Raw genomic sequence first — 10,965 nt, 5'->3', positions numbered from 1 at the left:
CTTCGTGGGTTTCCGTAAATAGAGCCGAAGCTTGTTCTAGGGACTACGGAAGGCCTACTCGTCCCTGGGATTAACATTCTTCGGCTGTTTCCGGAATTCAACCCAGTCGGTAGCCGAAAGGGGAAGGCGCCCCCCACCCCGTTCTAGACGCTTCGGATGTTTCCGTCTCCTGCCGGCGGAAAGAGCCGAGGACCGGCGGTGGTGGCGGCCATGTTGGGAGCAGCAGGTCCGGCGGCGGCTGTCTGTGTGCCGGGCGCGGAGCAGTGCCGCTGAGGGCAGGGGAGGAGCGAGTCAGGCGGCAGGCTGCGGCTGCAGAGAGTAGGCGGAGCAGCTCGGCCCGGCCGAAGGGCGGCACAGCCCAGCCGGGGGTCGGGGGGGTGCGGTCCAGAGCCGCTCGGAGCCGGCGCGGCCTAGCCCGAGCCGCAAATCCCCGGGCTGGCGTGAGCGGCTGCCCGGCCTCCCCGCACCCCCGGCCGGGGCCCATGCAGCGGGTGCGCCTGCTGTGAGAAGCCCCGCCCGGCCGGGCTCCGCGCCGTCCCTTCCCTCCCTTCCTCGAGCTTCTGGGTCCCCTCCCCCGAGATACCGGCGCCATGTCCAGCGCCCGGACCCCCCTGCCCACGCTGAACGAGAGGGACACGGAGCAGGTAAGGAGCCCCGAGGCTCCGGTGGGTCTTTGGCCGGGCCCTGCACCCTGCGGAACCTTCTTCCTCCGGGGCTGTCCCGCAAGCCTCGGCCGCCCTGTCACCCGCCTCCGGACCCGCTCGTCCTGACTCCTAGCTGCACTTGTCCTTCTAGCACCCCCCTCTCTCCTCACCGCCCTCCTGCGCGCTTCCGTGTCACCTCCTCAGCTTCCCCTGCTCTTCCTTTTTCTCGATCTGGGGCCTTTTCTGGTCTTCCTACACCCACGCTTAAAACAACCACCCTCCCGCCCCTCGAAGTAATGCCTAGTGATTTCATATGACTGTTGTCCACCTTTTCATGGCTCTTCAGCCTCGGTGCCCCTGTGCTCACACCGGTTCTTCCAGTCCCAGATTTTCACCCTCCGGGTCCTTCCTTCAAAGTGTGTTCTCCGCCCCTATGCTTTTTTACTTCCCCAGCTTTCTCTACCCTGCTTCTTCCCTTTCCAAACTGTTCTCCCTCTTGCCTGCAACCCACCAGCTCCACCCTCATCACCTTTCCAAATCGTTCGCCTACTCTTTGCGCATCACTTTCCCTTCTTTTTACCTCGGTTTCTGGCACTGGCATGTGTCGCTTCCGTGTTCCCCGTGTAGCTGTCATGCGCGTAGTTTACCCACAGGTTGCCTTTGGGGCTCAGTCACCACTCCCTTCAGTCTCTTGTTCTCTTCCCCCAGGGATCTGGTTTTTAAGACTTTGTGGCTCCTGTTCCTGCTGTGTGCTTTCAGCCTCTTCCCTGGGCTCTTTTTATGCCGTCGAGGGCTCACGGTGGGGTGTAGTTCTGTATTTCAGTACTGTAGTAGTAAAATAACCTGTTGCTCCATCTGTCCTCCGCCTTTTTTTTTTCCCCCTGTACGCGGGATCGAACTCAGGACCTTGCGCTTGCACTTGCCAGGCAGACGCTTAACTGCATCCGAAACCAGGATTGTTTTCTACCTCTCTGTGCCCCGTCACTTCTTAGTATTTTCCTCCTTGCTTGTTTCCTTGCTGTGCCTTTAATCAACGTTGCTTTTCATGTCCACATGAGTCTCCTGCCCTCTTCACATTCACTCATTTTCCAAGCTCATATACTCTTATCCGTTCACCTTCTTACTGGATAGTCTTTTTAATTCCTAGGAATTCTACACCTTTGCCATGCTAGTTTCCTATGTTGTAGATCAGCCTTTGACCCTATATACACCCCACTCCCGCTTCCTGGCAATCACTGCTATAGTTTGTCATACAAGCCTTTGCCTTTTCTGTGTCATCTCATCTCTGAGCTGAAAGGCATCCACTTTCCACCCCTCCCTTTTCTGTCACCATCTCCAGTGTCCCTTGCTACCTGCTCTGTGGAGAGTCCCCTGTCTGTCAGACCTTTCTTGATGAACTTTATTAGACCAAAAACAAGACAAAAAAACCTAAAATCTAGAAAAAGGAGCTCTTCTATCTTGTGTGGCTCAGTACTTTTTGCATTTTTACCCTTCACTGCATTCCCCCACCCCACCCCACCCCACCCCCTTTTTTCCCTTTGTACCAGGGATTGAACTCTTATGCTTGCCAGGCAGGCACTTATGCTGCTGAGCTATCTCCTTGGCCCAAACTAATTTTTTGTTTGCGGAGGGATGGGTACCTAGGTTAGAACACAGGACCTTGTGCTTGCCAGGCAGGCGCTTATGTCCCTGAACTATCTCTGGCCCCACTATATCCTTCATGTTTTCTTCTTGATCTCTTTTTTCCTTTGTAGACCATTAAGGTAGATCTGTTGTATCATGTTAACTTCCTTTTTGGAAAAATTTTATCTCCTTTCACTTATTGTGATTTCTGTCTTGTTACCTTTGCTTCCTGTCATCTCCTCAGTTAGAAACTCTAGAGGAGTCTGGGTGGAGCTTTTTTTCTGCGGTGGTTGACCCTTGTATTACTTAAGGACTGTTTGCTTTTGGAGTGAAGTTGGGGTTGAGAGGAAGAGGTGGCTGATTTGTTTCCTCACTGGATCTGGCAGTTGCTTGTGCATAGGACTGATGTCTTTGGAAAGCAGTGAGCTTGGTCTGTGTCACACAGTTCCTCCTTGCTAACTGATTCTCGTCTGTCAGTAACCACTTTCTCTTGGCCCACCTGAGGTTGCTTGTTCCATCCCCTTTCTTATCAAAGCCTTTGTTTTAGCAGGTAGACCATCCTTTACCTGAGAACTTTTCCAGACTGTTGATTATGAGCTGGTCTGAGAGGAGGCCAAGTGACTGACTGGCACCCTTAGGCATTTGGGGAGTGGCTGGAGTGCCTACTCTCTTTGAGGATGTAGGAGCTTTGTGCTCAGCAGAGAGAGTAACAGGCTGGCTCTGTAGTTTCTTTGTGCTGTTTACTAAATGTAAATGCGTTATTGTTTTCTTTTTCTTTTTCTTTCTTTCTTTCTTTTTTTTTTTTTTGGCTTTGTTTTGCGGCAGGGTCTCACTGTGCAATGCAGGGTGCCCTTGAACTCACAGCAATCCTCCTGCCACAGCCTCCTAGTGCTGAGATTACAGGCTTGTGTCACCACGCCCAGCTATAAATGCATTATTGCCATGATCTTTTTCATGTGATGTGTTCACTGATCTGTTCTCTTCCTTACATGGTTAGCATACTTCTGAGCATGTGGTGAGGATTTGGTGCATGTCTATTGATTTAATGATAGCAGTAATCAGTGACCATTTTGGAATGTAAGTTGCTCTTTGGTAACTTTGTCCCAGAGCAATGGTTGCATACATTGAGACCTTGTTCTAAAGTATGAATTACTCATCCTGTCTATGCCTTATGGACTTAGATTCCCCTGAGCCACTTCATGGTTCTCTGAGGTTCTCAGCCAGTCATAACTGGTGACGTCATGTAAAGTTTCATCCCAGTAAAAAGCAGGATTTTTGGAAAACAAGAGAGGCACATATTCCAGGCAAGTGCCTGTACTGTTTTTTAGGGGGTTGGGTAGAGTATTAGAGATTGAGCCCAGGGGTTTCGCACATGCTAAGTAAGTGCTATTCTACTGACTTACATCTTCCTTAAATTCTGAATTCTTTGGTCAGAAGGCCAGGGTTGTCAGAAGTATTGACCTTCTTTAGAATAGAGCTTGCAGGGGCCAGGGAGATGGCTCAGTGGAATATGCGCTTCCCTGGCAAGTGCAAGGGCCTGAGTTCAATCCCCGGTTCTGGGAAAAAAAAAGAATAGAGCTTGCCACCAAATGAAAGTAGGAACCTTCTTCTTTGTCCTGTTCAATTTTAGCTAAAGTAGTCATGGTACTCAGTCATAGTAGCCTAATCTTAGGAAATAAAAAGCTAGGAATTTGGAGCCATTTCCTTTCCCTACATGTTCACTAGCACTTATTTAGATTTAAATTATTTAGACTAACCTCACCAGAAAAGAGGTAAACAAACGTCAGTAGTTGTCTCCAATCTTTTCTTGCTTTCTCTATTCCTTTAAAAATGTGGTTGATAAGCTGTTTCTAGTAGCTCTTTGATCACATCTGAAGCACACATAGAAAATGTTGAAGCTTAAAAATAAACCTTGTGTGGCAGAGAGATTGCCTGTTTGCTGTCGTCTCTGCTTCTAACAGTGAAATGAAGTCAAGTCCTGTCTTTAAGATGATTTTTGTCATACCTTGTTCTAGATGGGCTTTTTCACAGCCATGGACTTATTTTTGCAGGAGGATTCTGTCCTGAGGTTGGTAGTTTTGGGGTTTCTTAGTCTGTGAGTTGCACTTTCTGTTTGCTTCTTTCCAAATAGCTGTTTTGGTCTGGAGGTTTGGCAGTCTTTTTTTTTTTTTTTTTTTTTTAAATGTATTTAGTACAGGGTCTACAGCATCTCGCTACACAGATCGGATCTGTAGTGATCCTTCCTGCTTTTCAGCCACCCACGTGCTGGAATTACAGGCACTAGCCACCAGACCCAGTCTCATTTTTGTCTCAGTGGGGGTGGGGCAGCACACAGGTCGGGATCAAACCCCTTGCCCCTGCATCTGCCCAAGCAGGTGTTTTAATCTGCTGAGCTATCTGGCCAGCCCTGGGCTTGGCAGTTTTGAAAACAATCAATAAAATGACTTTTCCAGGCCAGCAGCAGTAGTAGACAAGTGTGGAGACAGGTCTTAACTTCCAAAGTTCACCTGCTGCAGACTAGAACTTTCAGTAAACCCTCGGGAGGTCACACAGGCCCAATCCTCTGGGCCTCAGAAACTTTGAGCAAGGGCTTGTGAGCCTTTTATTGCCCACCAGGCTATTACTTAATGGAAAAGGGATGGTGCTGCTCTCCCTCTTCTAGGAGGTGAGTAGTGCTATATATTCTGTCAAATCCTTTTGTAAAGAGGGCAAATCTAAGTTATAGGATCTTGTGAAAAACAGCTGATGGGCCTGCCTGATAACTCAGCAGATTAAAGTGCCTCCTTAGGCAGAGTGCAGTGGCTGGGGTTCAATCTCCAGGCTGCAGTGCTGGCCCTGCTGCCCTTAGGGATTGAGACATGATGGCATACGCCTGTAATCCCAGCGCTTGAGAGACTGAAAACAGGAGAATTACTATGAGTCCCATCTACGTAGTGAGACCTTGTAGACCCTGTAAACCCTGTCCTAAATACAGGGGAAAAAAAAAAAAAAAAAAAGCTGAGCCACTTACCACACATATTTATTGGATCTCAGTGATGAGTGTGTCTGATGTGGTGAGTCCAGGTTGATGGGCTGGTTAGCCTGCATCCCACCTGCTAGGTATGCAGTGTTATACTGGTGCTGGTACTCATCCTCTGCTGAGTCTGATGGGGCCTTTTTGCTAGGACTGTTGTCTTCTGGTTGGGAATGTAGGTGAATGTCTGACCATATATCCTTACTCTGTGCTGGGTGCAGTCCATGTCCATAGAGTTGCTGCACCTTCCCCTTTCAGTTTGGGAATGCAGTTGTTCAGTAAATTGTTACTTCTCCAGTCTGTGGACTAGGAAAGTAGCTAAAACACTGGATAAAAGTTCTGAAGTGGCTGGGGAGATAGCTTGGTGGTCTAAGTGCCTGCCTGGAAACTGCAAGGACTCAGGTTCGATCCCTGGTACATGCTGTACCAGTCACTGAAACCAGGCATGGTGGTGCATGCCTTTAATCTCAGCACTGGAGAGGCAGAGATCGGAGGATCACTGTGAATCTGAGCTGCATAGCAAGAACCTGTATCAAATAAATAAAGTAATTTTTTAAAAAAAAAGTCCTGAAGAATTGGCCTGCTTTAGATTAAAATCAGGTTTATGCAGGAATTACTGACTCCCAAGAGTCTGACCAATGGTTGAGGTGTACTTTTTTTCAGTGTTAATGTCTTAAACAGTGTTGATGACTTTGTAGTGGGGATAGAGAATTTGTTTGCCTGAAAGGTTTGCTTGGTGAAATCTCTCAGGAGTCAGACATCTCATCCTAGACCCTTTCCCCTTTGGACAGAACAATCCAATTCTCCCTGGGCATTGGACCAGGACTAAACCCAGGCCTCCATATAAACTCTTTCCTATTGAGCACTTAGCCACCTGGCTGGCGTTTCTCTTCTCCCAGGAGCTTCCATGACATTCTTCCATATGTATTATGTTGGCTTGAATGAATATTTTATGCCTAGAGTGCAGCCAAGCCTGAGTTTGTGGCCCATTATCCTCAAGCTGGGTGGGGCTGGGCCCCACCTTTGGCAGACCCCATGATAGCTTCTCTGTTAAATGCACTCCCCCTAGCAGCACTTTGAAGTCCATTAGTGAATTGTGATGAAGTAACCTCAGGAGATAGAAAGAGCCAAGAAGGTAGTCATATTCCTTTCTCAAGACTGATGAGGCTCCTGTGGTCCCTAGGCCCAGCCCGAATTCCCTCTGCTTGTTTAAGCTATAGGTTGTGCTGCCCATCATCTAATCTGAAGGGGAGGTGCAAAGCATTTGATTCTTTTTTAGCTGTGGTAGCACCACCAGGCACTTATCAAAGCAAAAATTGAGGGGGATGTGGAGAGGAGGATGGAGTTTAAGCCTGGCCCTTCTTCAGAAATAACAGTAAAATGACAGATCAAATAGGTGGTTGAGTTTCCTTCTTGTGATGGGGGATTCCAGTATTTGTACATTTTGCACTTGAAGCTTGGATTTTCCAGGCTTTCTCCCAGCCTTCATCAAACATGAGTGAGTCACTGAAGTGTTAGCTGTACATTTTTCCCCTTCTGTTTCAGCTAAGGCGAGCATAAGCCTATATAATCCTTGCGGAGAAGGAAATCACCTTTTCCCGATGGTGGAATGGGAAGAGATAGGCCATTCCCAGGTTAACCCTGAAAGTTTGAACTCTGCCAGCAGTGTCACTGCCCTACCACAATATTTTTGAGTTAGGGTTTTGCTCTGTAGTGCAGGCTGGCCTTGAACTTGCTTATGTAGCCCAGTCTGGCCTTGAACTCAGGGTGATCCTCTTGGCTGAGCATCTGGGTATGCTAGAATTACAGGCCAGGCATCTTTCCTCCAACTTGTTTTTATTTTATTTTTATTATTATTTGTGTGTGTGTGTGTGTGTGTGTGTGTGGTACCAGGGGTTGAACTCAGGACTCTATGCTTGCCAGGCAGGCACTTATTCTACTGAGCTATCTCCCCGGCTCCAACTTTTTAAAACCAGTACTATTAGGTAACAAATTCAGGGTCTTGGGCATGCTGGGCAAATGCTAAGCTACATCTCTAGCCTTCCAGTCCCCTTTTGTTCCTTTTTGGGGGCGGGGGACCAGGGATTGAACTCAGGTTCTTACGCTTGCCAGGGCAGCGCTTATTCCACTGAGCCACCTCCCCATCCCCAGCCCCTGTTCTTTTTGTTGTTGTTGTTGTTTTTGTTTTCGTTTGTTTTGGTACCAAGAATCAAACTCAGAACCTCATGTTTGCCAGGCAGGTACTGTGCCACTGTTTTGTTTTGTTGGTTGTAGAAATTGAATTTGGGACTTTGTGCCTGCTAGGCAGGAGCTTGTATACACTGAGCTACATTTTTTACACTGAGGCAGCTCCCTGCCTCATCTTTTTAAATTTTGAGACAGTTTCACTAATTTGCCTAAGCTGGTCTTAGACATGCTATCGTCCTGCATCAGCCTCCTGAATACAGGATTACATGTGTATAGGACTGCACCCAGCTTTTTGTGGAGGTTCTTTCCACAGATTCTGCTTCTGGGTTAGTACTCACTTCTCCTAATTCCAATTATTTCTTATATTACTCATTAGAAAGTGGTGAAATGGACAAAAGAAAAGTATTTCCTCTTGTGCATCAAATGGTTAATTTTAAGCTTAGTAAAGCCATAAAAACCACAAGACTCAGTAGAGAGACAAAGAGATGGACACTGATACTGGTATCTAGGAGATCCTGAACAACAGTTTTGATTTAGTTTTAGGAAGGAAATGAGGAGGGGTGTGTTTAATAACTGGTTCCAAGCCATCTTTTTGGTCTTTTTCTTTTTCTTTTTTTTTGTGGAACTGGGGATTGAACTCAGGCCCTTGCGCTGGCCAGGGAAGCACATATTCCACTGAGCCATCTCCCCAGCTCGTCTTTTTCTTTTTAAAGAACATAAGGGTCCAGGCATGGTGGCACATGCCTATAATCCCAGGGGAGGCTAAGGCAGGAACATCGCCTAAAGTTTTAGGCCAAGATGAACTACAAATTGAGACCCTGTCTGGAAAAACAAACAAATAAAAAAAAAACCAGAAAAACAAAACATAAGGAGCTGACCGAGTTAGTGCACACTTGTAATCCCAGCATTCTGGGAGGCTGAGGCTGGAGCCCTAGTAACCTAGTGAGAGACTCTTGTTTGAAAATAAAAAAAACAGGTGTGGTGGTGTATACCTGCCTGAACTACATAGTGAGACTTCTCAATAAACTGAAAAATAAAAAGAACTGGGAAGATAGGTCACTGCAAAAGCACCAGGTCCAATCCCCAGTACTGCACAGAAAAAAAGAAAAAGGCAGGGCAGACCTGAGGCTTCCCTGCAGAACCAGTCAAGCTGGTTTTGAATAGGCATTGGCCTATTTTCCTCTGTTCTCTGGGAAGTTGGAAATACAAAGCTCTGCCTCCTCTGAGGCTGTGCTCAGTGAAGCATGAGTTTGTTGGAGGTCTGTAAACAACCTCTTTCCCTCCACAAATATCCAGTGGGCCTCTGAGATGTGTCTGCACTACTGTGAGGGGTTTCTCTGCATCCTGAGATGACCCTCAAGACATTTAGTCTTTTATGCACCTTCATCGGAGACTTGAAGACACTTATTGTCTTGAGCCCCCTTGCCAATTCACAGTTTAGCAAAATGCCCTCAGACTGGCCAGGAAAAATGGGTTTGTGTTTGCCTCCCCATTTGTGGGTCTGAAAGGGAATCGGGATTTTAGTCTGCTAAGTTCAGAGAGACTCCAGACCTTTTGGATCAGTGCACTAGGGCTCTGGTCAGCTAAGGAAGAGTTGTGAGATCAAATAGTTTCTGGTCTTTGGCAGCTCGCAGGAACTTAAGCTGCAAGAAAGAGTTTGAGTGCACACCTCACCACCACCACCACCACCACCAGTTGAGGTACCTATAAAGGAATGGTAGAGCTGGTGCTTCCTAAACAGCAGTGGAGTGTCTTTCTCAAGAGCAGGACCTAGCTAGATTCTCGGACTCAGGAGGCCATCAGTGCTCAGCTGATGAAACAAGATTATTTTCCTGATCCTCACTAAACAGAATTCTCAACTAATTAGTAAGAGAAGCCACCTGCAGACAGAGCACTTCAGCTTGTGCCCTTATCTTTGGGGGCTGGCTACTCCTGTCATTACTTTTTTTTTTTTTTTTTTTTTTAATGTATTTGGTAGAGGGTCTACAGGATCTCACTATGTAGATTGGACTTGTAGTGATCCTCCTGTTTTCAGACTCCCAAATGCTGGGATTACGGGTGTGTGCCACCACGTCCAACCTCACTCCTGTCACTGATGATCTACCTGAATACTACTTTTCTAGGGGTTCTGTTTTGATTACTTATATCCCATGTCCAAGGTGCTCCCCCTTCTACCTCTAGGCCTTAGTGTATGCCATCACTTCCCACCTCTCCACAGATGACTGTCATTTGGCTGTCTTTGCATGGAGTGCTGGAGGCATTTGTGGATTGTTGCTTTCTCTTTTTGTTCAGGAGTAGTGTGGTCTCTTTTAAAAAATTATTTGTGTGTTTGCCTTGGCAGGGATGGAAACTAGAGCTTCAATGTTAAGCAAGTGGGCTGGGGAGATGGCTCAGTAGAATAAGCGCTTGCCTGGCAAGCATAAGGGCTTCAATCCCTGGTTCTGCCAAAAAAACCCAAACAACAACAACAAAAAAAGTTAGGCACGCATTTTACCACTGGTGCTACACTCTAGCCCTCCATGAGAGATTGAATGACAGGTTCTTTCGCAGCAGGAAGTGGGCCCCTTTGGCTAACTTGGTCTAGCATGACAGGTTAAGTTGAGCTCTCCACAGAATCGAGATAATAGCACTTTCTGACTTCCAGTAAATAGTTCTAATATGGTTCAGAGCAGGTTTTACAGCTAGATTCCCTGCACTGGTATCCTGGCACATCCCTGCTGTGCCCTTAACATCTTGAATCTCTTTATGCCTATTTGCTCATCTGTAAAATGGGAAGAATAATGGGAACTGTCTTACAAGTCTAATTGTTGTAAGCATGAAAAGAGCTAATGAATATATAAAGCTCTAAGAATAGCCCTGGCAAAATATAATAATTTCATTGTTTCAGTTGAGCAACCTAGTGAATTTTCTTCCAACCCTATACAAGGCTGGGCCAGTTTATGGGATGTATGTTAGAGCCTGCTGTGTCAGCCTCAATTGAGATGGGTGTGGTGGCACACACCTGTGATCCCAGCACTTGGGAGGCTGAAAAACAGGAAGGATCAGGGCCAGGGAGATGGCTCAGTGGAATAAGCGCTTCCCTGGCAAGTGCAAGGGTCTGAGTTCAATCCCCGGTTCCACAAAAAAAAAAAAAAAAAAAAACCACCAAAAAACACTACAAGTCTTATCTGTGTAGTGAGATGCTGTAGACCCTGTACCAAATACATTTTAAAAGGCGGGGGGTGGGGGGGGCGGTGTATGTTAGAATTTCTCTAACTGGTTGAGAGTCTTTTCTCCTTGGCCTATTCCAGCCATTGATATTTCTACCATTGGTGCTTTTTCTACCATTTCTGGATTTTTAAGTGTTTTGTTTTAGTTTTTATTTTATTTTATTTCTCTTTTTGAAATTGGGTCTTGCTCTGCAATTCAGGCAGCCTTAAACTCACTTTGTAGCCCAGGCTGGTCTCAAACTTGTAGTAATCCTTATTCCTCAGCCTCCTGAGTGCTGGAATTACATCT

At 46.8% G+C, this 10,965-nt stretch overlaps 1 protein-coding gene across 4 annotated transcripts in view; it reads left to right on the top strand.

Annotated features, from left to right (window-relative positions):
* The window catches only part of Mark2 (microtubule affinity regulating kinase 2), an 80,118-nt gene continuing 69,153 nt past the window's right edge, over positions 1–10,965 (top strand). For 2 of the 4 annotated variants that reach the window (XM_004643783.3, XM_023703899.1), the window contains exon 1: positions 303–644. In XM_004643783.3, the coding sequence (XP_004643840.1) occupies positions 591–644 (54 nt within the window). In that variant the 5' untranslated portion in view covers positions 303–590. Of the gene's footprint in view, positions 645–10,965 lie in introns of all 4 variants that reach the window. The other 2 variants (XM_004643785.2, XM_004643786.1) reach the window with 2 other exon arrangements.

Source organism: Octodon degus, unplaced genomic scaffold (assembly GCF_000260255.1).
Source record: "Octodon degus isolate 3935 unplaced genomic scaffold, OctDeg1.0 scaffold00184, whole genome shotgun sequence".
Lineage (NCBI taxonomy): Eukaryota > Metazoa > Chordata > Mammalia > Rodentia > Octodontidae > Octodon > Octodon degus.
The sequence above is the reverse complement of the archived record's forward strand: the minus strand, read 5'-3'. Positions and strand labels throughout refer to the sequence as shown.